This window comes from Dipodomys merriami, unplaced genomic scaffold, assembly GCF_024711535.1.
Source record: "Dipodomys merriami isolate MVZ:Mamm:240054 unplaced genomic scaffold, mDipMer1.0.p SCAF_13, whole genome shotgun sequence".
NCBI classification, from domain to species: domain Eukaryota; kingdom Metazoa; phylum Chordata; class Mammalia; order Rodentia; family Heteromyidae; genus Dipodomys; species Dipodomys merriami.
In genome coordinates this window covers 23902804-23930330 of record NW_027202604.1, presented here as the reverse complement: position 1 = coordinate 23930330, position 27527 = coordinate 23902804, and the positions used below count along the sequence as shown (strand labels likewise).

Below are 27527 nucleotides of genomic sequence, written 5' to 3'. Positions count from 1 at the left end.
TTACACCCAACCCTTCTTTCCAACACCAGGGACCAGGCAGCAGGTGCCAGCAAGCACCCACCACCTAGCAGAAGCTCAGAGACCACCCTGCTCCTGCTCCGGTGGCATCAGATGTAAAACAAGGAAATGGACAGAATACTGCCAGACAGAAAAGGGCAAGATTTGTTTTTAAAAATCATAGATGTGCAGGCTGGGAAGGTGGCTCAGTAGTAGAGCGCTTGCCTTGCATGCATGAGGCCCTGGGTTCGATTCCTCAGCACCACATAAGTAAAAAGAAAAAAGCCAGAAGTGGCGCTGTGGCTCAAGTGGTAGAGCGCTAGCCTTGAGCTGAGGAGCTGAGGGACAGCGCCCAGGCCCAGAGTTCAGGCCCCACGACTGGACCCCCCCCCCAAAAAAAATCATAGATGTGAAACCTCAGATAAGGTAAAGTCATGAATCCTCTTCAATCAAAAGTCACCATAGAGTTGGGCACTGTAGCTCACATCTACAATCCCAACTATTTGAGAGGCTGTTCAACTCTAGCCCGTGGGGGGGGGGGGGGGGAATTTAGCAAGACCACATCTCAGTTAAGAACCCAGGCTTAGTAGCCATGCAAGAAGCACAGATAGGGGAGGTCTCGTTTTTGGGGGGCCAGCCTAAGCCTGAGGCTATTTTTTTTTTTAAAAAGTCACAATGGCAAACAGAAAATTACAGGATGGCCCAACAGACCTTCCCCCTCTCAGCTGTCTGTACCCTCAATGACAGTGTCCTAAAGCAGAGGGGACTGAAGAAAGGGTCACACAGTCCTGAGGGAAGTTGCTTTCTTCGACAAAAGTGGGCAGACCCTGAGTGAGCTGGCTCTGAGCTTATGCTGGGTGGGCCTATCTTCCTCCAAGGTAGGGAGGGGGCAGGCAAGACTGACAGGAAGTCTAAGAGATGTTCTTGCTGACTTTGAGGAATCCAAGTGCCATGTTGTGACAGGGTGGATAGGGGCCACATGGCAAGGCCCTAAGAACAGCTAAAAAGTGTGGCCTGCTCCAAGAGCTAAAACAAGATAGGGTTCTCATCATGCAGTCACGAGGAAGTGACATTTGCCAATGGTGTCTGAGAGTGGAGGAGACTCTAGAGTCTCGAGGACACTGGAGTCCCAACCAACATCCGCCACACCCAGACTGCTGTCTACAGAGCTGTGACATCAAAGTACTTGTCTGAAGCCACGAAGTGTGCAGTGATTTATTCCACAGAAGAACAGAAATGTAGCTACCTAATGAAGGCACCTCTAGACGTTTGCCTAAGGGATCCTGGTATTACAGGACACTTTAGAAGTTAAATGACCTTCACTAAGTTTCTGACTCACAGCCTCAATTCTACCCAGAAGACATCCTGATTATCGTATTCTGGCACCTCGAGTTCTGGTCAGACACAGAAAGGCTTGCCCTCCAGATGCTCGTAGAGCTGCCAAGAGCAGAGCCCAGCATCTCCATTTAATTGGTCCTTAGATACCTACGGGTGTCTTCTTCTAAAAGACAGTACCACTCTCAGGCTTAACTACAAAGAGGAAGGAGAAAAAAATATACTTCTTTCTGCTACTGGATTCATATTATTTGCTACACTGCTTAACAACCAAGAATGTCCTGAGAAATACATTCTTAAGCATTTTCATCACTGTGTAAAAACCACTGAACTTACATGAACCTACATGGTATCACTTACCTACACATGTACAGTATGTCAGCTTAGTAAGTAATATGACAAACATGCACACGCCACACTCCCTGGCATTTGAGTCAAAAGGTGTCCAGGAATTGGCCATGCCTCACCCCCACCACAGTGGGAACTGTGGCCAACAATTCTACAGCTAAGGAAAGACGTGCAGCGTGAACTTGGCCTACATATGGCAGCACTATTAGTTACATTCCACTAAGTATGCAGTCAAAATGTATTCTTTTTTTTGGGGGGGGGTCCGGTCGTGGGGCCTGAACTCCGGGCCTGGGCACTGTCCCTCAGCTCTTCAGCTCAAGGCTAGCGCTCTACCTCTTGAGCCACAGCGCCACTTCCGGCTTTTTTTTTCTTTTTGCTTATGTGGTGCTGAGGAATCGAACCCAGGGCCTCGAGCATGCAAGGCAAGCGCTCTACCACTTAGCCATCTTCCCAGCCCTCAAAATGTATTCTTTAAAGTAGCTAACAAGCAAATTAACTTCATCATTTTGAAATAAGAGCCCTAGTTATTGTAAGGTCTGCCTCGGGCCAGGCAGGCCCAGTGCAGACACCTCTCAACCTCTTGGCTAAGTTTCTACCCAGTATCTGTTACCTAGTAACTGACAGGCCTGGAAACAGTCACCTCCCCCTGCTAGGTCACATTTTGTGTCATCTCTGGTTACACCTCCCATCTGTCCTTAGGAGAGTCCCAGGCCCTGAGGTCACATCTGGATCCTGTGTGGCCACACCTTTCCCCCACCTGGCCACACCTCTTCCTGTCCCTGTCCTAAGTAAGTCCTGGCCCAGGGGTGGGTGGCCTTTTTTCAGCCATGCCTCTCTACCATGCAACCGTGGGGGTAGCAGTTCGGTAAATAAGCTACTTTTCCTACCTGGATTATCACGTGGTGTTCTCTTTGTGGGCTACCTAATGAAACCTACCTATTTAATATACCTTACAGTTATATATAATTAATGCAGGAAAACTGGCAGTTCTAGCTTGAATTAAAAAAAAGAAAAGTGACTGGGTACAAGTAGTCCACTCCTGTTGTCCTCCCTACTTGGGAGGCTGGGATCTAGAGGATAGTGATTTGAAGCCAGCAGAGGAGAAAAACTTACGAAACTCCTTCTCAACTAATAGCTGGACAGGTGGTGCACATCCACCATCCTAAGATACACAGGAGGATGAGACTGGGAAGCCAGCCCAGGCAGAAAAGTCTGGGGGGCCCCATATCAACAAAGTAAGCTGGGAATGGTGGCATGCACCTGTCAACTCAAAAGGAAGCCTAAAACAGCTAGTCTCTTTCTGTCTGGGCAGATACCTGGACTGAGATCTACCTCAAAAATTTGCAGCAAAGTCGGATGCTAGTGGTTCATGCCTGTAATCCTAGGTATTCAAGAAGCAGAAACCTGAAGAACTGTGGGTAAAGATAGCCCTGGAAGAAAAGTCTGGGAAACGCCATCTCCAATCCAATTAACCAGCAAAAAGCCAGACTGGAAGTGTAACTCAAGTGGTAGAGCACCAGCCATGAGTGCAAGGCTCTTAATTCCAGCCCTGGTAGCAATGCACATGCGCATGCGTGAGAACACACACACACACACACACACACACACACACACACACACACACACACACCAGCCCCACACACACACCAGCCCCCCCCCCCACACCAGCCCCAAAAGGGCCAGAGGCATGGCTCAGTGGCAGAGCAATGGCCTAGAAAGCCTGAGAGTTCAAACCCCACTATCATCAAACATTTCAAAAAGTCAATTTTCAATTTAACAAGAGCCCCACTATTTATGCTTCTTCATGAACCCTACGTTCGACTCATGTAGAGTAAGTGTCCTTAGGAAAGAATGAGCTCTGTAAGTTGATTCCTACATGTCAAAAACCAGTCCAGTACTATATAAATGTATCCATTTTCTTTAGAGCAAAAATATCACATATTTTTAATGCCATTTCTTCAAAATCTGCTTAGAAAACTAAACAAAATTTAATTTTAAAATGGACAGAATTTAAGAAAAAACACACTGCACATACAGAAGCATAAATACAGATTAACAAGTGAATTTAACAAGACTAAAATATAATACACACGTTACCAATCATTTTGAAGCACTAAAAATATCAGTATTAATCCATGCCCTTCGATATAAGCTGCAGTCTTAAACATTTATATTTCCTACTTTCTCTCCAACAAATACTACTGTTCAAAACAAAGTGCTTTAATGAAGCAAAAAGGAAAAACAGTCTCTTTCAACACTGAATGAATATGCATAAGTCACCAACATAGTCCCAGGAGGATGGATGTAAATCTTCACTCAGCTTTGAATCTTACAAATGAAATATCACATGAGCTACAAAACCAAACAATGTTTTGTTGTTGTTGCTGGTCGTGGGGCTTGAACTCTGGGCTTGGGCACTGTCCTTGCACTCTTCAGCTCGAGGCGAGCGCTCTACCACTGGAGCCACAGCGCCACTTCCCGTTTACTAGTGGTTTATTGGAGATAAGAATCTCACCGACTTTTCTGCCCAGGCTGGCTCTGAACCGTGATCCTCAGATCTGAGCCTCCTGAGTAACTAGGCCAAACAATGTTTTACTAAGGTAATTTTTAGATTTCAATTGTGAGTTTCAATCATTTAGAGTATTACTGAGGAATAGGAAAATATCACCTAAAGTATTAGGCAAAGAAAGAAATTTTACTCGTGACTAATTCATTATTTCCTTTAGAAGAAAATAAAGTCCAAATCATATTACAAATGTCAATATGACAAAAATCTGGCCATTAAAATAGGTTTCCCAAACTGCAGTCAATGGCCTACTTGCTTAATGTAATATTGGGAATGGCTGAATTCCAGTGTGACCAAAAAAGAGAGAGAAAGAGAGAGAGAGGAAGAGAGAGAGAGAGAGAGAGAGAGAGAGAGAGAGAGAGAGAGAGAGAGAGAGAGAGAGAAGAAAAGAACTTAGCCTAGAAGTCTACTGGAGTTCACTGTAACAGGATTTGAGCTATAATTAAATTTGATTAGTTTGGTTCAAACCTCAAGTTCAAAAGAATTATCAGCATGAATGGATGAAAAGCCCTTTTACACGGGCATTTTGAAAATATGAAAAGGGCTGACACAGCAAGCATCAAAGACTTTTAAAGCAATTGACCCTTCCCGGAGCAAAGGAGAATGCTAACAGCTGAAACTCAGATGCTGTGTGCAAAGAAAATAAAGTTCCAGATGGCTCAAAAGCCTGGTAGTTTATTAAATATTAACTACTATTATTTTTAACTGGATTTTGCCCAGGGATAGCCAAATGTGTCATCTATAAAATGTGAAAAAAAAGTCAGATTTCACCTTCTAAAAAACTGAAAGGAATAAATACTTCCTTCTTGAAAACCTCCCAGCATGAGAGAGGCTGATTCTCAAAGAGCTATACAAATAACTGTGATAGTCAATTAAAAAAAACACACACAATCTAAATATTCAGACCAATTTCTCTGAAGAAAAGCAGCTTTACAGAATTTAGGAAGCATCATCTGGAGACATTGAACTAACCTAAAAGCACATGCACACACATGTTAAACATACACTCTGCATCTGGGAAATCATACTAGATCTGTGGAACATAAACAAATGAGCAAAGAGCCAGGCGCCCAGTGAATCATACTTGTAAGTATAGCTACACAGGAGGATTAAATCCAGAGGATTGAAGTTCATGGCCAGCTGGGCAGAAAAGTCTGTGAGACTCTGTCTCCAAACTAACCAGCAAAAAGCAGAGCTAGAGGTGTGGTTCAAGTGATAGAGCTGCTGAACAAGCAGGCTGAGCAAGAGGCTTTGAGTTCAAACTCCAGTAAATAAACAGGTAAATAAGCAAATAATTTAATACATTAATAAGTAAATAAGTTTACAAATAAAAAGGAGGTAAGAAATAACAAGTACTCACACATATAGCAATGTACTACAATCTGCAGCAATGTACTAGTGATGGAAGGTTACCACAGATCATAGAAGCAGTTATACACAAAAGTTTGCTGTATGCATTTAGTATACACAAAAAGTAACATGAACACATTCATTCATACATCTATCAAATTAACTATGTATATCTATATACAAACATGAAACACCAGAAAATGTGATCCTCTTCCACAAAATTGTTAACTTTGTTAACACCCCTGATTTTTAGATGGCCATTTATAAGTAAGCTTCTGTGTTAAAACTTTGCCCTTCTTACTGAACTTAAATCCCTATCTCCCGGGCTGTGGGGGAAAGCCAGGGATGTTTTCCATGAGACAGAAACATTCTGTGCCAAATGAAGCAGGTGTGAGGTATCTCAGAGATGAAAGCAATTCTCCAAATAACAACGTCATCCTGTAATGTTTTCTTGACAAGCACAGCTTCACCAGTCCTCTCTTTGAGGTTTCATACAAAGCACAGTGTTTACAATCTTTTCTAACTGACATGATACTCTGGCGCTCATTTCTACTGCTTTTTACACTAAGAATAAAGTCAATTCAACAGTGGTCTCACTTGAAATGGGTAAGAAATCTATCTGGCCATAGGGGATGGGATGATTAAATATTCTTTTCTTAAAAAGTGCAATAGTTCTTAATGTCATTCTTTTATTCTGAAAACTTATTTCAAATTGTTAAAATAATTCAAAATGTATCCTATCAAAAGAAAGAAAGAAGGAAAGAAAGAAAGAAAGGCAGAGAGAAAGAAAGAAAGGAAAACCATATGAAATCAATCATTCTGCTTACTTTCTAACCCTTACAAATACCATGCTAGGGCTGGGAAGGTGGCTTAGTGGTAGAGTGCTTGCCTAGCATGCCTGAAGCCCTGGGTTTGATTCCTCAGTACCACATAAACAGAAAAAGTAGGAAGTGGCTCAAGTGATAGAGCACTAGCCTTGAGCAAAAGAAGCTCAGGGACAGTGCCCAGCCTGAGTTCAAGCCCCAGGACTGGCAAAAAAAAAAAAAAAAAAAAAAAAATATATATATATATATATATATATATATATATATATATATATATATATGACAGAGACACATTTCTCAAGCATTGTCATTGTAGTTTAAAAACTCACAATTTATGACAGAATCTTCTATGAAGAAGAAAACATAAACCATTAGTCCTACCAGTTATAATATCCAGCATTTTCTTTCTCCTGGTTTACCTTCCTAAATGGTTAAAGAATTTAAGCTTTCAAGATTTGTTTTAAACAGATCAAGACAATCTTGTCTTTTTTGGTGTTTTTGGTCTGAGGGAGTGGAGAGGGGCGGGTGTTAACCTGGAGCCTTACACATGGTTAGGCAAACACTATCACTTAGCCACACCATTAGCCTCACAAGAAAATCTCTGAACTGACCTTGCTATCATCCAGTGTGTTGGTCCTATTGCTTCTCACCTCAAGGCATAAACACAGATCTGGGCCTCAGCCCTAGAGTTTCTGATCCAGAAGTCTGGGAGTGGTGCATTAGAAAGGCTGCTTCTAACAGGTGCACAGATAATGCTCCTACTATAGGTACACACACACACACACACACACACACACACACACACAACACACACAACACACACACACATACATACACACACTGAGAACGAGTCACCTAAGCGTGCACACGCGCACACACACACACACACACTCTGAGAACCAGTCACCTAAGTAGACATTATCATTCTCTTGATAATTAGCAAAGTTCATCATGGACAAGACTTTTGGACGTCAGAACTAAAGAGAAGCTGACATAAAGGAAACCTACTCCAGGCAAAGCACAGGCTTTAGAGGTTACCTGATCCAGGTTTCACCAAACTTTTCCCCATATTGAGTGAGATAATAAATAGTCTAGGCTTTGTAGACCATAAAGTATCTGTCATGACTACACAACTTAGCCATTTTTAGTGTGAAAGCAGACAGACAATATATAAACCAAAGTGGTTATGTGCCCATGAAGTTTCATTAAAAAACAAATTGTGGTCTGAATTTGGCCCACAAGTCACATCTTATCCCATCATTTTTTAAATGAGGAAATAAATGCCAGAATGATTAAACAACTTCAGAAGACCCAAGAGAATACCCTTGCATTTGCTATAGAAAAGAAGCTACTACTAGAGCAACTTGTATCTCATCATGTAGTTTAATAAAGAAAAAAAAAGATGACTTTACTCACCAATATCTCATTTCTAGAATTAATAGAAGACATTGTCACATGGGCCTTCTGAATTCCTAATCTAGGCTGGAGTAGGGTCTATACCAACTGAGCCTTCAGATAAGGAAATGGGGAAAGCAGGGACTAGAGAATTTCTCAGTTCTTACCCTCCTGTTAATATTTCTTATCCCATCTACCATTAACTTGATGTATTCCTTACAAAAATGTTCCCCAATACTAACAATCTCTCACGTTAAGAGCCAAACAAGGTATGAATTATGATATTTGAGTTAAAAACAAGGCTTTTATTCACTGTAGTGTGAAAGAAGACTATATTTCATCTTAACTCTAGCAATTAACTATTAAACCTAAACAGAAATACTTAGTAAATAGAGCAAACATGTTTACCTTTGCCACATTTATGTAAAAGGATGCATATATATATATATATATATATTCACACACATATATACATGCATGGATGTATCTATCTCCTACATAATTTTATGTGTACGTACAGACATTAACGTGAACACACAAACATATAATCTTTAGGTTTTCAGAGTTGTCTAAGTTTTTATTCCTAAAACTAGGAATTAAATCACTATATTCTAGCAAATGATAAGTTTTATGTACTGCTTTATAACTATGTTACACCAGGTTTATTTTTTTAAATAAAGCTAATGCATATATACTAGGAAAAGCCAAATCTGCTGTTTTTAACAAACACCAAAGTTTTGTCTACAAGCACCAAGAGTTAAAAATGGATGCATATCCAATTCAGGATAAAAATGATGAGTGCTAGATCTGACATGACATTTTGAACATGTCTGATGTATCCTGGACCGTGCATTGAAAAAACATCTGTTATTTACAGATCAAAGCAACACTGAGTATACTAAAACAACTAGAGTGAAAAATGCCCAAATCTAATTTCATCCCTGTCCACACACTTCTTTGAACTAATAATTCAGAGGACTGGTCAGTATGTTGAACTAATTAGCATGCCTAACGCTTGCCAATTTTGATGGCTCCAGTTCTTTAAGGAACAGAATATAAATAATAGTTTTTAAAAGACATGCACAGAAAAATCTGAGAAAAGACAAAGGCCAGTCCAAGCAGACAAAACCATCTTGACTGAATATCACCTCAAAACCCCCATAGCTTGATGATACCCGCTTAGTACTCTCTAGGCCATGAAACAAACTATAAATTATTTGTGGGTTTTATTTTACATGTGCTTAATTCAACAATTTTTAATGTGTATATTTAACCATTCTTTGTTGGTTTGGGCATGTATCTAATGTTACCCTAACATATGGAACTGAAGTCAAATGTTGCTGATAAAAGATTACCACTCTATTTTTTAATGGCAACAAGGGCAAATTTATTCAAGATCTCTCATGTGAAAACCCACACTTAGAAGCCAAAAGCACACTACATACCTCTGTAACTCATACTTTTGAGCCCCATGGCTATACTTGCTACCCCAATTTCCCTATTACTTGTGGTAATCGATGAAAAGTTTTCAGTGAACAGGGTACTAAACCAAGCGTGTCATCACGATTTGTGACTTGGGAGGGGGACTACTACCATGCTAATTAGTTCAACACTGATCAACTGAAGCATGGCAAGAAGAGTGTGGACAAGGATGAAATTAGATTTGGGGATTTTAAACTTTTTCTTTTCAATACTGATATTCTAAGGTGACTCGTTCCTATAATCTGCATGAAAATAAACAGAGCTTTCAAACAAACCCCACTGAAGCTTGGAATTTTATTCCCCCCCCCCCCCCCGCCCCTGCTAACTTAAGTCTAGATTTAGGAAGCTGAAAAATAAAAAGTACTGACAAAAGTCTCAACCCTAGAGGGGTTTGGTACATCTGATTCTAGGCAGGAAGTCCAGACGCAGAGGCTTAATACCTCTTGACAAATATTTCTGTTAAAAGTTTGTCTTAAAGGCAAAAAAATATCAACATACCAATTTCATTAGTCTCTCCTTTGTTTGGGAAGTTTTATAAAAACATGACCCCCAATTCACCTCATTTGAGGACAGGGCTTCTGGCCAGTTGACGCTTCATTCCTATGCTGGTCCATGCTTTCATGTCCACCTGCTAATGAGCTGTGCTACACATGTACATCACACACACACACACACACACACACACACACACACACACACACACACACACACACACACACACACACACACACACAGAGCGGTGATCTGAGGCAAGCTTTGTACATCACACACACACACACACACACACACACACACACACACACACACACACACACACACACACACACACACACACACACACACACACACACACACACACACACACACACACACACAGAGCGGTGATCTGAGGCAAGCTTTGTACCCGTGTCACAAACAAATCCACTCCAGTAACAGTAATTTTCTTGCCTCCAAGGTAAGCTCCTTTCAGCCACAAGCTATACTCTTTTTTACATTAAAAAAAAAAAAGCAAAAAACAAAAATACTCACACTGCCTGCTACATTAACAGCCAAATAATTTGAGTTCTAAGCTTCCCTTTAATACAAAGTGGACAAGTAATCCTGGCAGGATATTTTAGGTCTCGTGAACACTAGAGAGCCAAGACGCTTTGTGCCAGCAGCAAAGAAAATACACAGTGTTTTCCAGAGGCCCGTGGCTCATGTCTATCAGCTACTCAGGAGGCTGAGATCTGAGGATTTCAGTTTGAAGCCTAGGCTTAAAAAAAGAAACCAGTACCTTTGTACAGATGAAAATAAAGATTTACTATGTGATAAAGTAACAAAAAAATTTAAGGCAAAAACCTTGTGACCTAATCTCTCTATAAGGAGATACTATTTTGTGAATCAAAGTTAGATGAGGAACTGACCTAACTCATTGATGCACACATATTAACAGAAAATAGGCATGGAAGAAGAAAATGTAAAAGATACATTTGTTTTGTAATGCTTTTAGTCATGCTTTTATATCATTTATCAAATGTTTCTTTTAAGTTGTTTTGGGAGAAAAGAGGAAAACATACATTTGCTCTAGGCACAGATGCTTACAAACAGACCAGCTAATGTTAATAAAGGCACAAAAAAAATTCAATGGACTGGGTATAGTGATACATGTCTATAATCCCAGCATTTGGGAGGCTAAGGCAGGAGGATCATGAATTCAGGCTACCCTTGTTTCATTTTAAAATAAATAAATAAATCTCTATAGTAAGAAAACAGCAATTCATTCAAGTCTTCTGCCAATCTTTAGATCTTAGTTTCCAAAAGCTATTCCCCACCAAAATTAATCAAGGGCTCTAAGGAATTACAAGGACTTGGGCTGTGAGGCTACAAGTAAGACTGGAATGGTTTACTATGTTAGTAAGAACGGTTCTCAAGGGCTAATGGGACAGATGTCCTAAAAAGAGACGTACTAGGGCTGAATAGGTTCTAACTGGTCAGATTTAGGGCAGTGTAAGTATCCAAAAGAACAGTGATAATGAACCAAGTGCATTAAATAAGAAAGAATCCTTTACTATGGTAGTTGGTAGCATGTATTTGTGTTACTCTAAAATCTACTGGCCTGTCACCTTAAATGAGTGAATTGTGGGACAGATACCTCAATGAAGCTAGTTTTTTTAAGCTGTTAGTCCATACAGGTAGGGAAGGAAGAAAATAAAATAAAATACTGGGGTGAAAGAGAAAGCTCTTCTTCACTGAAGAATGATCATTTATAAATCCAGAGGGATAAAGATCGCCTTAAGAAAAGTGTAATTTTGCAATACTGATGTAATAAATGTTTCAGGCAAGAAGCATCTACAAATGTTAAAAACTATGGGGTAAAAGATGATTAGGGAACAGGATAATCTCAAAGTCTAATGCCCCATGGACCACTGCTTAACAACAAAGAATTGAATCTTTAGTTCATGGAAATAAGAACACCAACTCACTCAAATGATTCATACCAAGGGTGGAACATTATACCTCCCAGGAGAGCATAAGATGAACACCCAACAATACCTATTAATATTCCTGTTAAAATAAGTCATGATAAAGTAATCTGCCTCTAACCAGAAATCACACTGCTCGCACTGAGACTTCATAGGACAAGCGCCTGGATTCTGTAGGAATGTCCATGTCATAGGGAAAACAAACACTGTGCAGCCTGTCCTGGCTGTCAGATGGCCTTTGCACTGATTTTCAAAAGGTGTATGTTTTTGAGACAAGGTCTCAGTGGATACCTACCTACTTAACTACCTTACTGAGACCTTGGGATAAAATAAAGGCACTCATACAAATGAGCTATAGCCTTACATTTATTAGACTTTGAAACATTTTCATCCAACAAATCTTGCAGAGACAAAGGCACTGCTGGCAGTAAAGGCAGAGTGGGAGCCTGGCTACAAAACCCATGGTCTGAACCAATGGCTCTGCAGACCTCAGAAAACCACTGAATGCAATTCACAAAAGCAATGAAGGGACCACCAGACACACTGAACATCAGTTCAGAAAAGGAAGATGGGAGATTCCAAGATACTTACAGAAAGAGACTCAGCACAAAAGACAGTATGACTTCAAAGCTGTCACAATTAAATTTAAGAGAAAAGACAAAAAAAGCATCCCTAACCTCCAACAGGAAAAAAAGAGAGAGAGAATTAGAAACTCCAAAAAAAAAGAGAGAAGTTCATGACCCAAATGTTTGGGAGATTGAATTGTAGGATTAAGTTTAAGAAACAGTTGGAGTACACGGAAAGGAAGGACACAAAAGGAAGTAAGAGTCCGCACACACTGGCCTGATGGCTCACACAGGCTCAAGAGTGCATACACCAGTTTTCCAGCATTCAACTTTTAAAATCGAGGAAGAAGTGACTGTGAGTGAAGGACAGTGAGTGAAGCTGTCATCCACTTGGACAATGTGAGGTGAGGAGAAAGTTTTAAGATGTTGACAGTTTGTGGACAAGATATACGAGAACAGGTGCAAGTAAGAGGTCCTCAGTCTCAACCAACACACACACACTAAACACTAAAGAAAAGGGAGAACGGGAAGGTGAAATATATGACATAAAGTAAGGAATGAGGTTTGTGTATCTGGGTGGGGAGTTTTATAAGTTGAGCTGCATTGCATCTCCATCCCAAAGACTCACTCAACTGTTGAGCAATGAGCAGACATTTAAACGTACTTTCCAAAAGGATGGATATAACGAAAAGAAGCAAAAAGGAAACCGTTTGGAAAGGTCACCTCTAGAGAGCAAGAGAAGAATGGAGAGGGACAGATGGGAACTGCTGCTTTTCTTCATTAGTTTCGTGAGATCAGGCTTGCAAACCAACTGCATAGATAACTGATAAAAATTAGAACAAATCAAATTTTACCTTTGCCATTAGAAGATCACACTTAAAGTAAAATATGGTACATTATGTCCAAATCTGGCTTTTCTCTAGCTTTCAAAATACTGCATCCATTTTCATGAAAGTTGCTAAAATGGCAGAGTTCACACATTCTTTACAGCTGGTTTCCCTAATGTTAATAACTTAACCAATTTAATTGATCACAACCAGCTACTACTACTGCTGCAATACTCAGAGCGACACTGCAGAACTTAATCTGACTGCACCCGTTTCTCTCCCCCATTAGCTTTTACTTCCTGTCTCGTGTTGTCACTGTCTGTGACCGTTTTTCATCTTCATTTTTCATGACCTTAACAATTTTGTTCACTTAGGTTTCTCCAATGTTTTCTCATAATCACATGTAATCATTCTTTTGGCAAGAAAATCAAAGAAATGACATTATGTCCCTCCATGCCTCCTATTGGGGATTATTATGTCATTGTATCTTATTACTGGTGATGTTAACACAGATCACTTGGATAAAGTAGTGTCTGCTAGTTTTTCCAACTATAAAATTACCATTTTGCTCTTTGTAATGGATAAATAGCTTGGGGAAATAATTTGATACTGTGCCATTCACTTTTTAAAAATTAACAAAATTTATAATTTGATATATGCTTATATTGTATAATTATCACAATCAAATTAATAAAGCATATTCTTCTCGACCCATTCTGTATTTTCTTTTTTGTTCTTTGTTGGTTGTGGGGCTTGAACTCTGGGCCTGGGCGCTGTCTCTCAGCAATTCAGCTCAAGGCAAGCACTCTACCACTTGAGCCACAGCAGCACTTCCAGTTTTCTGATGGTTAACTGGAAATAAGAGTCTCATGGACTTTCCTACCTGGGCCAGCGTGAAGCAGGATCCTCAGATGTCAGCCTCCTAAGAGGATTATAGGAATGAGCCACCAGTGCTCAGCCCGTTCTGTATGTTCAATACCCAGAAGATCTGCATTTTGTAGCTGAAAGTTTGTACCCTTTGACCCCACCATCTCCCTCATGCCACCCTCCAAATCTCTGAAAATAACCTCTCTACTTTCTATTTCTTCAAGTTCAACTTTTTGGATTCCACTAAGATCATGTAGTATTGTCTTTAAGACATTCATTTCAAGAAGTTAAATATACTTAAAGAGATTCACAATAAAGTATTTCTGGAAAAAATAAGACAGTGACTGGTATTTTCTTCCAACAATATATACGAGCAGAAAGGAGGTGTGGGTACTCAAGGAACACGACTGGTTAAGAGCTGGTAACTGTTCGAGCTTTGTGATGGAACATTTTAGTAACCTGATGTTGTGTCTTTAAAGCCTGCCACAGTAAAACACTAATTCCACCACTCAGAAGGTAGAGGCAGGAGGATCCCACGTTCAAATCTAGACTGGGGTATGAGAGAGGGAGAAGGAGAGAAACAGGGAGAGAGGGAAAGGCAAGAAAGGGAAAAAGGAGAAAGGAGAAAGGGTGGGGGAGAGGGAAAGAGGCGAAAAGGAGAAGGGGAGAGGAAACAAAATAGAAATTAAATAAAGTTCTGTGCATATACATATGGATCAGAAAAATTACTTATCAAGCTTGGGTTTTCACTTTGGTTCAGATTACTGACCCACTTTATCAGTGGCAGGCGAGCAACTCCAGCCTCCAGGTTCTTCATGTTAGTCTCAGCCATTGAAATTGTAAATACAGGCATTGAGCACCCTCTAGTGTCTTATTCTATACTACAGGCTTCTCATGGACAAGTTCATTAATTTAAAAAAAGAGCATTTTAGAAGGAAAAGAAATAACCACCTCACTGATTTCTTCTTTCCCATCTGTCATTCAATAAGTCATGTTGATTACTTGGACATGTAGCAAAGCCACTTCCACACCAAAATCACCAGCTTTTTCCTGCCTATTTCCCTACTGTTCATAATGTGTGCTGAAGCCCGGAGGAAAGAACAGATTAATCAGTCAAAACATTTTTAAGCAACCTTCATAAAGGCTGGGTGAAGGGTGATGCTGAAGACAATAGCAGTGACTAACAGAAACACCTCAAATAGATTCTGCCTGTATAGATGAGTCCACTTACAGCCAACTTTCACAATCCTCTAACACTGAAAAACTGTGCTCTACTTTCAACGAAGCTATTTTGTTTTCCTATCACTTACTGAAAAATCCTTAGAGGAAAAGTCAATGCACTCATCTCTGACTATAGAGGTGAAGGACCTTACTGTTCCCGACCCATCAGTCCGCATGAGGCCTGAGAAGCCATTTGGTATGTGACAGGACGGGCATGCATGCCTCTTGGCAGCTGCCTGTCTACCTGAACTGATGATTTTGTATGGCATTTTTATAGGTTGCATATATGCAAATAGAATGATTAAAATCCAAATGGCCCTGGCAAAAAGTAGGTTATCTGCCCATTACAGGTGAGAGTAGGAAGCAAATTGGGGGGGGGGGGGGGCGGGGGAGCGAGGAAACCCATGGGCTTTAGAATTTTATATGCTTGACTTCAAATTCTAGTTCTACATGTCCTGAGGCATTAATTTCTCTGGGCCTCAATTTACTAATCTGAAAGAAGTATTTGATACTTTAATCTAAAGATGTGAAAAACATATGTAAAGTACACAACTATAATTAGTAGGTAACTATTTTTACTGTAGGAGCCCAAGGTAATATGGGGGTAGGTAGCCAAACTTCAGAGATAAACATTTTCAACAATTCCTTTAAATGACTACTTTCAACCACTGTCTTTGATCTGACTTGAAATTTATCTCTTGATACATAAATATAGCTTCTTTCTTAATCTTTGGGGTTTTTTTAACTGTATTTTTTTGTCTTTTCTTTTTTGGTACTAGGGATCGAACCCAGGACGTTGCACTTGCTAGGCAAGTGCTTTGCCACTAAGCTACATCCCAGCCCTTCTTTCTTAATCTTTAAGATAGTGTTTTTCAGACAGTAAGATGATATAGAGGAGAATCTCCAAGTTAATTCTATTCTACACCGTGTTCAATGAACATTCCTTGCATACATCAGAAGGACTTCTTCATGAACAAGTTGCTTTATTTTCATAGGTCATTTAAGAAAATTTCTTGCATATATGAAGTATTCACAGGAGCAACATTCACTTGAAATGACAAAAATTAAATAAGGGCAACTACAGAAGGCACAGGAATAGCAGGAAAAACACAAGACAAGAAATAAACTGCCCTCACTGGACATGCAGACTGTTCCTGTGACAGAAACCTATCATTTTGCCAAGGAATTAAGTTGAGGACTCCATAATTCTTGTTCGCCTGCATTATCTTCTAGAAATATTACGTATCTAAGTACTTGAAATCAGCCTACATCTGAGAATAAAGTTAGGATTAAGTCAATGTTTTGCTCAGTGTTTTCTGGGTGTGCTGTATGTGATACTTTTCTAAGTGTTAGGTACCCACATTCATGCTGTGGGTACCCTAGAACAGTAAAAGAGCCAGGTACTAAATTTGTAAACAAGAAATAAAGATGGGGCTGGGAATGTGGCTTAGTGGTAGAATGCTTGTCTAGCATGCATGAAGCCCTGGGTTCAATTCCTTAGTACATAAATAGAAAAAGCTGAAAGTGGCGCTATGGTTCAAGTGGTACAATGCTAGCCTTGAGCAAAAGCAGCTCAGGGACAACGGCCAGGTCCTGAGTTCAAGCCCCAGGACTGGCAAGAGAGAGAGAGAGAGAGAGAGAGAGATAGACAGACAGACAGACAGACAGAGACAGAGAGAGAGAGAAAGAGAGAGAGAAGAAGGAAGGAAGGAAGGAAGGAAGGAAGAAGGGAGGGAGGGAGGGAGAGAGGGAGGGAAGGAAGGGAGGAAGGAAGGAAGGAAGGACACAGAATTTAACAGATGAGTGGTTATTGTGACACAAATCCACTGTAGCCTAAGTGGTCAAAGGAGGCACCTCAGATATAGGTCATTCACACTGAGGAATCTACACCAGCATGTATGAGCCCAGCAGGCAAATACTGGGTAACACACACTTACAAGCTACTGTTCTCACGAGCAGTTCTAATCAAGCAGTCTCTGCATTATGTCCTCTAATACATTTGGGAATACCATGTAGACATTGGTTGTTGAAAACTTTTCTTTCCCAAACTCCTAGAATACCAAAATGAGAAAAACAAAGACTATTCATTTTAATTAGGTATTTGCCTCCAAAGAAAAATTTATCCTCGCATAAAATAAGAAATATACACCTCACCATAGTGGTTAAGACTGTGTGCTCTGGAATTCTTCATCTCTCCTGGTTGAATGTAAGATCTTATGGCAACTACAACCTTAAGTTATTATGTAGTAGAGTCCTGTGTTGTTGGGTTATAGTGAAGATTATATGAAAAATATACGTGAAGAATGTAACATGGTGACTACAACATTGTAAGTACACACCAAATGTATGTATGGTATTACATCAATTTAAAATGCACTTTACAGCCAGGTATAGGTGGCTGGTGCCTGTAATCCTAGCTACTCAAGAGGCTGAGAGATCTGAGGATCACTGTTCAAAGCCAGCACAAGCAGGATAGCCTATAAGATTCTTATCTCCAATTAACTACTACGGAGGTAAGATGTGAGGACTGCGCTTCAAAACCGGCTGGGGCAGGAAAGTCCCTGAGACTCTGATCTCCAATAAATCACCAGAAAAACAGAAGTGGCTCTGTGGCTCAAGAGGTTGAGTGCTCGCCTTGAGCTGAAGATCTCAAGGACAGCATCCAGGCCCAGAGTACACATACACACACATACACACACACACATACACACACATACACACACACACACACGCACACGCACGCGTGTGCGCCAGAAGTGGCACTGTGGCTCAATTGGTAGAGTGCTAGCCTTGAGCACAATAAAGCTATTTTGAAATTTTTTACTTTAAAATCAAAAGCATATGAAACTATGTAACTTTGATGTAAACTTGTATCTTCAACAATTTCAGAGACACTAACAAATCATTTTTAAAGAAGAGCTTCCACACTAGTGCCCCAAAAAGCAAATGTGGTATGATTGAAGTAAGAAGAGACATTAGAGGTTACAAAGTATAATGCACTCCCCCCAAAAAAGAAAAGATATAGACAATAGTTCCTGAATGATAACAGGATACTGAAGTATGTATGGGTTGAAGTTAGAGATTCATAAAATGGTTTCTGAACTTAAGTTGGAAGTGTCTGAGTAGAATGTAGCAGGCACTGTAGGGCAGCTCAGGAATAGCATTGCCAGCCCCTTTTCCTGCCTTCATCTTTTACCTACTCAACATTCTAGCCCCCAAGTGATTCAGGAAGACCCAAGAAAGCTTTCCTGAAGGAAGACCACGTAAGGTAGTACACCCTCCTACCCTCTCCTTCCTCATGCTTGGAACAGGACTACAATGTCTAAATGTGTAACTGCCATTTTTTGGGGGGTGGGGTGGGGTACGGTCATGGGGCCTGAACTCTGGGCCTGGGCACTGTCCCTCAGCTCTTCAGCTCAAGGCTAGTGCTCTACCACTTGAGCCACAGCCCCACTTTCGGCTTTTTTTCTTTTTGCTTAGTGGTGCTGGGGAATCGAACCCAGGGCCTCATGCATCCAAGGCAAGCACTCTACCACTGAGCCACTTTCCCAGCCCCGCCATTTTGAATTTGAAGTCTCAGTTAGTTAGCCAGGGCATTCTGGATTAGCAAAAAAAAAAAAAAAAGGATCCTTCTTCCCATCATTGAACTAATACATCCGCCTTCAATTAATACTCTTCAGATTTCTTATTACAAAAAGAAAACAAAATAAATAAAAATAAAACTGTTGGAGTCAGGCTTTCTGTCCTCTGCAGCCTAATTCCAATGCAAACTAACCCACAAAGAAGATATTCCTCATGAGATGAAAAACACAAAAGGAAAAAAAAAAAAACAGAACCACTTAAAAACATTTGTTTATGATTGCAACATTTAAAATGAAGAATTAACAGATAATTTTCACCTTTACCCAGATTTCTTGTAAACTATATCCCAAGAACTGTACCACTTGGGAAAAACAGGACCAATGTGCAGAAATAAAATATATAGCATTTTCAGAATTTTACAGTGAAAACAAAATTTGTCCAAAGACTGAAAAAAGGGAGTAACAGCTGGTTTCATGTAAATAAAACATGAGAAAGTATGTCCTAAAGGGACTAAAGTAGCTTTTCTATATTAAGGTAATTTTACCAAATCGTTCTCCCTAAAAATGTCTATTTAAGAGATGGTGAAAAACTGCAGACTAAAATCCATATTGGAGGAGTAATAATTACATTTTTGCATTATAGAATTAATTTAATTGTCTCTCATTCTTCATAGAACACCTCTATAGTAACTACAATAATTCATTCTATAGATATCTGTGATTAAAGCGGGAATTCATTTTCTTTTGTTTAATATTCCCATTAATAAGAATGTCTTATTACACATTTTCTGAAAACCTGGACAACAAAACAATGGACAAATTCCAAGAGCAAACAGGGATTTTTTTTTCTCTTTTCCCATGAAGCTAACAGTATGGAATTTTAACAGATGTTCTATTTGGTCATAGTTAATAAAAATGAATTATGCAGGATTAAAATAGGATTCAATATGTTTGCACTGAATTTTAACTGAAAAAAAAAACAATTTCACATTAAAAGTTTGGAAAGGCTTCTAATCACTATTTTCTCTTTTCAGTAGAATTGCTAAACTACAGGAAATAAGTGAAATATTATAGTACTCACTACTTTTCTACCAGAACCACATTTAGAAAAACTATTTTTTCCTGGTTTAAGAAAGTTAGCATGTGGGAGAATTATATTCTCTGGGACTTCATCACTATCTAGTACACAGATCACAGCAATGAGGCATCAGAAGGCTCCATCACTACCCCACAGAGCTCCCTCATCATTCTGCAAGGATTATGGTGTCTGGGAACATGTGAACAAATAGAATTAAGCTCAATGGAATGGAGAACAGTTTTTACTTGGTGCTCAGTATTTGAAAGATATTATGCTAGCCTCTGTGCACAGTGCAGAGATAAAAATCTAATAGTTTCAAGAGAAATTTTATGTTACCTAGGAAGACAAGGCACAACCCAAACATAAAAAGAAGGAAATGTGCCAAGTGCTGATGGCTCATACCTATAATCCTAGCTACTAATCAGGAGACTGAGATCTGATGACTATGGGTAAAAGCCAACCCAGGCAGAAAAGCCCAGGAGACTCTAAGTTGGCCATGGCTTAAGTGGTACAGCACTAGCCTTGAGCTCAAAAGCTCAGGGACAGCACCCTGGCCCTGAGTTCAAGCTGAAGCTGGAACTGATACCAGTGGCCAATGTTGTCAATCATGCCTACATGATAAAGTCTCTATGAAAACTCAAAGGGAAAACAAAGCCACAATATTTTTTTAATGCAAAATATTAAGCTCAGGGAACATCTAGGTTGGTGAACACACTGAGTGTCCTGAGGGAGAGCACCTAATTTCTGTACCTGGGCCACTGCAGACCTCACTATTTCTTTCATCTGACTGTTCTATATTCCTCATTGTAATCTTTATGACTTATGTGCTCGATGAAGTACTATACAATCATAAGAACAATGACATTCTTTATGAAGTGATTTGAAATAACCTCAAAAATATGAAAATGGAGATGTGGCTCAAGTGGTAGTCCACCTGGCATGGTATACACATGAGACTAACATAAAACAACAAAATACAAACTGCCAAGTTCCTAGGACAGGAAGCCTCTGGAAGACACACAAAAGACTACCATACCATGAAGAATCTGGGAGATGCACCAACGGCAGACAGCAGAGCCAAGAAGGTAACTTTCAAGGATAATCAAGAGGCTGAGTCCTAGAGGGTCCTGTATATAGTCAAAAGCTTTGGGGCAATTCTCATAGCCAAGTTTAGAAAGGTACTGTATCTATTGTGAAATACAGTTTGAGTGAGTAGTGTTTTGCACCCTAAATACGGGAATCATATAGAACACACTGAATGAATTGCTTGAACTGCTTGGTTGCTTGTAGCAAACTTGGATGTGAAGGGAATAATCCTATTCTAATGTCCTAACTCTACCAAAAAGAAACCAGATTCATTGCTAACATGGATCACCTTGCCACTGAATCATACCAGCTTTCTCCTTCTGATGTGTGCAGTCAGGAACCACACACCAATGGTTTGTCTTCCCAACTCTTCAGGCCACAAGTGCTTTTGCCCATGTGTGCTCCTCCAGTCCCCTGACAAATCACCAGCTGAGGTGAGGGATTTAACTACTTGCAAATACCCGGAATGCATTGGTGCACTCTTGAAGCATCAGAAAACCACTCTCTCCTATGGCATGAAATCCTTAATTCTGCTAAGTAACACACACACACACACACACACACACACACACACACACACACACACACACACACGTTCTTTCCTTGTGACTTTGCTCATGCTGTTTATATTGTCCTGTCATCTTCACTCCTACAAGACTCAAGTCAAGAGTGTGTGTCTGTCTCTCTCCCGCCCCCTCCCTCTTTTCTTTCCTCCATCTCTCCCTCCCTCCATCTCTTCCCCCTCCTTAGTCTCTCCCTCCCTCACACCCTCCATTTCCCCCTCCTTAGAGTGGGGAGGGCCAGAGCCCTATATCCCAGGCTGGCCTCAAGCTGCTTGCCTAATACTCCAAAGTACTAGGATTATCAGTATGCCCCACTATGTTCAGCTAAAACTCATTTTGACTCATGTAACAAATCACGCTTGAGTACAATTTCAACAGCGCTTCCTCTCTAAGTCCGGGTGCATCTTGGGTACACACATATTGTACCTCAAAGGGTACATTCCCTATATGTTTCTCCACTGGGTTTGAAGCCCTTAAGAGTGTCCTTGCACAATGCTCACCTGCAGCAGATGCTCAAAAATGACTCCTAAGTAGAATTTGTGGATAAAAACATCTGCTGAACTGAGCTTATTCCAACTTCTTTGGAAACAAACTGCCTTCCTCAGCTTGCTTTCTCTACAAAACTTGTTTTAATTCACAGTCAACATTACTAGCTTGTTCTATACAGGATTTGTAGGTCGATGGACCATCTGAAATCACCTTGGCTATGACAGCAGCTACTTTCATCTTATTGCAATAAAACCATTGCCCCAAGATGCTCGGCCACATCTAATTTGGCGGCATCATGAGAAAAATGAAAACTGAAAGGGTGAGGTAAACAGCATCATCTGTTGACCTTGCTTAGACTCAGTGTAAAATTCTCAGTAAGTAAAATAGCTTAGAACGTAAGGAATAAGCATGCAATCTTCACAAACATCAGATGCGGTAAAAAAAAAAAATTAAGTAATTTTAAAAAGTGTGACAGAATTCACAAATCTGAACAACAAACATAATCTACCTTATAATGCATAGATTCAAACCTCAATCTCATTCTAATGGGCTACTGCTAGGGAGATAAAAACCATTTGAAAGAAAAAATTGCACACAGAATAAACTGTGTAAGTTTCCCAGTGATTCTCACTAAAGCTTCCATGTATTTCTTATTGAAACAATCAAACAAACTCTTGGCAAAAGATTTGATATTGCTGTCAGAATAATGGAAGAATCGAAACTATTTATAATGCGAAAAATTTGTTTAAAGCAGACCTATCACTTCTTATTTTTCCTCACTTGGAGAAGAAGCTATGTTGCACTCAGCAATAATTCTTCTCTCGTTCCATCTCAGAATCTGTACAGAAGCAATACTTCAAATAAAATCAGGTCTGAAGGATCTTTTATAAACCCGCATAATGCAGAAGACCCCAATTAAATTTCTAACAAAGCATTGCCGTTTTGCGTAAACAAAGTCATCTCAGTAAGGTCACACTGTTTGCAAAGACTGTAGCCAAAAAAATTAATTACTAGCACAACAGATGTCAAAACAAATTTTTTGATAAACAGAATACAGTTGTAACCATGTGTTTTATCTTTTTGTATGCAAAATGGGTATTCTCTGGAATGTAAATATATTCATTTATTCAGTGCCTTTCAGAACAGCAAAAAAACGCTTATTACTCCCCCCTCCCCTTTTTCATCCTCCCCAGTGAAATGTGAGAAAGTAACAGGGATTTAGTGAGGCAGAAAATCAGTACAGAATGAAGGCCCAAGATGGGTGATGTTTCTTAAAGACAGACATCTTCACACAAATGACTTATTTTGAAACATTCAGTATGTCTCTCTAAGTTCTTCAAGAGCTAAGCTAACTAGACTGTACTAGGTTACCTTGTGAAAGGCAAATCTTTAAGTCATGTGTATGGTGTCATGTGCCTTAAAAAGATTATAATCTACAGCTAAAATTAAAAAGTTTGTAAAAAACTACAGGAAATAAAAGAAAAGCCTTCAAAGAATTTCAGCATTCTACCATCTTTGATATTATTTACATTGAAAACATTTTTACAAATTAGCATGCTTTAGTACCCCAGAAACTACAAGTAGAAAACAGAAGAGACAAACTCAAGTTCTTATTTGTATAAATGATGGCCAGGTGCCAGTGACTCAAACCTGTAATCCTAGCTACTCAGGAGGCTGAGATCTGAGGACAGGGTTCAAAGCCAGCCTACCCAGGGAAATCCCTGACATTCATCTCCAATAAACCACACACACACACACACACACACACACACGTCCAAAATGGATCTGACTCAAGTGGGTTGAATACCAGCCTTGAATGAAAAAGGCAAGGGATAGCACCCAGGCCCCTACTATTGGCACCAAAAAAACAAAAAAGAGTTTCTCTTTCCATTGCCAATTTTCTGTATACAGGAAATTGTGTGTGTGTGTGTGTGTGTGTGTGTGTGTGTGTGTGTGTGTGTGTGTGTGTGTGTGTGTGTGTGTGTGTGTGTGTGTGTGTGTGTGTGTGTGTGTGTGTGTGTGTGTGTGTGTGTGTGTGTGTGTGTGCGCGTGCGCGCGCACGCGTGCACTGGGGCTTGAACTCGGGGACTTGTGCTCTCTATCTGCTCACTGTTGGCTCTGTAACTACTTGAGCCACACCTCTAGTTCTTGATAGTTTAAGTTGATATTCTTTAATATTTTATCTATAAGGAACAGTTAGCTATAATATGTGTGGCAGTTCTGAGTGCAGGAAGGGCTCCCCCAGCAAACCAAGCTAGTGTTCTGATAGATCTGAGAATCATGGTAAGACTCAACAGTGTTTGAAAGAGGGATCATAATCTCCCTTTTGATTCTTTAAACTAGTTTCTCCAAATGTATTCTTGATTGTTAATAAATTTAAATTTACTGGAGAATCTCCTCTTTCCTTTGTACTTCCTTATTGGAATTGAGTGGACTTACCTCTCTTAAAACTGTGCTTTTATAGCCTCGGTACAATCCCTGGATACCCTGAAACAAACAAGAGATGAGAAAATTAGAATAGCAAACATTTCTACATGACATTCTGAATCATTCTAAAACGTTCATCCTCACCACAGTCAAATGTTCAAAACTGGCTTATGGTATCCAGAGCCCAGGTTAGCTCCTTTTTAAACAAGAAACTACAGCCAGGTGTCAGTGGCTCATGCCTGTAATCCTAGCTACTCGGGAGGCTGAGATCTGAGGATTAAGGGTTCGAAGCTAGCCTGGGCAGGAAAGTTCATGAGATTCACATCTCCAATCATGTACCAAAAAAGTCAGAAGTGAAGTGATAGCTCAAGTGGTAGAGCTCTAGCCTTGAGTAAAAAGGCTCAGGGACAGCACCCAGGCCCTGAGTTCAATCCCCTGGACCAGCACCAAAAATACAGAAAATTTTATTTTATAGTTAACATCAGAAATTCATTAATAACCAACCAATAAAAACAAGTATTTCAGGACAAACAAGCATTTATCTACTTAACCGTCCACATGGTCCCATAGGGATCCTTTAAGACCGACCTCATTCATATAAGGGGATATTCAGCGTTTCTTCACTGAGGTGACCATTTAGAATAATTTTTCTGGTCAGACACCAGTGGCTCACTTCTATAATCCTTGTTTCTCAGGAGGGTAAGACCTAAGAACTAGGGTTCTAAGTCAGCCCAGACAGACATAAGCATAAGACTCTCATCTCCAATTAACCAGCAAAAACCTGGAATTAGAGCTGTAGCCATGAGCAAAAAAAATTAAGCAAGAAGGAAAAGTCCTGAGCTCAAGCCCTAGTCCAAAGGAAGTTTTTCTAGAGTCTCTACTCATTTAGATTGACTTGTATTTGAAAAAAAAAAAAAGTCACTAGCTATGGTGGAACATGCCTTTAGTCCTAGCTGTTCTAAAATCTGAGGCAGGAGGATCATTTGAGCCCAAGAGTTCCGGGCCAGCCTATACAACATATAAAGAAAACAGATTAAGTGCTTCATACTCACATGGCTAAGGGGAATAATTTCTGGCTCACAGCTAACACACATCAGAAGAGAAATCATGTTGTGATATAGATATTATCACATTGGTTATACTACCAGTCTATTATTATATTCTCCTTCTGTGGACCTTTAAATTCTGTAAGGATATATTTTAATGTATCTGAATTCACTTTACATATTTATCATTTGTTCCAAATCTGCTTCTGAAATAACTATAGGAAGATTAAATTCATGGCACCTACAATAGTAGCACTCAATGCATTTGTTTCAAAATGTGAAAAAGATGTAAAAATAAAAAACTGAAATAAATCAAAGGCAAATACAATCTAGGCAAAAAGTTACTATAAAAGGATATGAAACTCCCCTCCAAGGCACATAGAACACATCCCAAATTGTTCATACTAACATACTAACTTTAGAATCTTCCTCAACATAGACAGATACTGGAAACAAAAACACATCTTACCTCTTCATACAAGATGTTAGAGAAAACCTGTGATGTCCTTGAGGAAGCTGAGACCTGTGCCCTCTGCTTGACCACTTCAGAAGGGACTCTAATCAGGCAGGCAACCTGAAATACAGCCATTTAAATATATCCTAAAAAGTAAGTAACTACTACAAAAATCGACAATTTTCTCATAAGCACAATTGATAATAAAAATGTATTCTATACAAGTTTAGTTCAAAATTTCAAACAAACTGGCTGTTTCTTGGTTACTTTGTTTTTGTTGTTGTTTTGCGCCAGTCCAGCGGCTTCAACTCAGGGCTTGGGCACTTGTCCTTTCGTGATTGGGCTGGCTTCAAGCCATGATCCTCCAGAGCCCAGCCTCTGTTGTTTTAACCTAAAATGGTCCTTAAAGAACGTGCATAGGGCTGGGAAGGTGGCTCAGTGGTAGAGCGCTTGCCTTGCATGCCTGAGGCCCTGGGTTCGATTCCCTAGCACCACATATGCAAAAAGAAAAAAAAAGCCGGAAGTGGCGCTGTGGCTCAAGTGGTAGAGTGCTAGCCTTGAGCTGAAGAGCTGAGGGACCGCGCCCAGGCCCAGAGTTCAGGCCCCACGACTGGACCCAAAAAAAAAAAAAAAAAAAAAAAAAAACGTGCATAGTTGTCAGCCCCAAAGCTTCCCTCCCTTGTCCTGTTTATGCCCTCACAGCATTCTGTGTGCATAGATGAGCCACTCGATAAGCACATTTACTTCTCATGTCTCCTCAACACCTACACAGCATGTGGCAAGACGGTAGAGTCCCAATCCTGATTGGTCAAAGAATGAACCTTGCTTAACTGGAAGCAAGGCAACATGTCAGCAGGTTCAAGGCTGGTCAACAGCTGGGAACTCTACCCTTCCACATTCTCTCCAAGGCTCCACCAACACCCAAGCCCAGCACCTGAACCTGGAGGAGAAACTCCAGCTGAGTCCTTGGCTCTCATACTCACACCTTTACCAGTCAACAAATAATTCTAACACTGGCCTTGGTAATATACTAGGTGAATTACCTAGTACCGCAAGTTCACACTTCCAGGATTTAACCTTCATACTCTAAAGGTAGGCTATTTATTTTCACAGATAATAAACTAAAGACTGAAGAACTGGTCAAACCACATGGTATACTGCTACAAAAGGGCAGAAGGAAGGGCTGAGGAAAGGGCAGCAGGAAGACACAAAAATAGACCAGTTCCACTCTTTCTATGGGAATCTTAGGAATATGTATAGTAAGGTGAGATTAGGGCTTCATTTGGATACATAAGGGTTTGTCTTTCCAAAATTAAGCGGCACAACTGCTTTAACATTAAAGGCCTTCCTGGGTCATAAATGCGTATTATATACAATTATAAGAACATTTGGGAAAGATGGGAAAGATGGAAGAGGTGACATTAAGATGCATTGTACTTATAAACTGATTTGTTGACATGAAATTCCTTTGTACAACGACTGAAATGAAAGAAAAAAGAGGAAAAGAAGGAGGGATGGAGGAAGGGAAGAAAACCAACAGTATATGTGGTAAGTTTTCTT

General features: G+C 40.0%; 1 protein-coding gene across 3 annotated transcripts in view; it reads right to left on the bottom strand.

Annotated features, from left to right (window-relative positions):
- Window positions 1-27527, bottom strand: part of Slc25a26 (solute carrier family 25 member 26) — an 83791-nt gene that overhangs the window by 39195 nt on the left and 17069 nt on the right. For all 3 annotated transcript variants that reach the window (XR_011371166.1, XM_070018919.1, XM_070018918.1), the window contains exons 4-5: window positions 25983-26087; window positions 24480-24527 (exon numbers count right to left, since the gene is read on the bottom strand). Coding sequence is in view for 2 of the 3 variants with exons in the window: in XM_070018919.1 (XP_069875020.1) it covers window positions 24480-24527; window positions 25983-26087 (153 nt within the window). In the remaining variant the exon portion in view is untranslated. The remainder of the gene's footprint in view (window positions 1-24479; window positions 24528-25982; window positions 26088-27527) is intronic.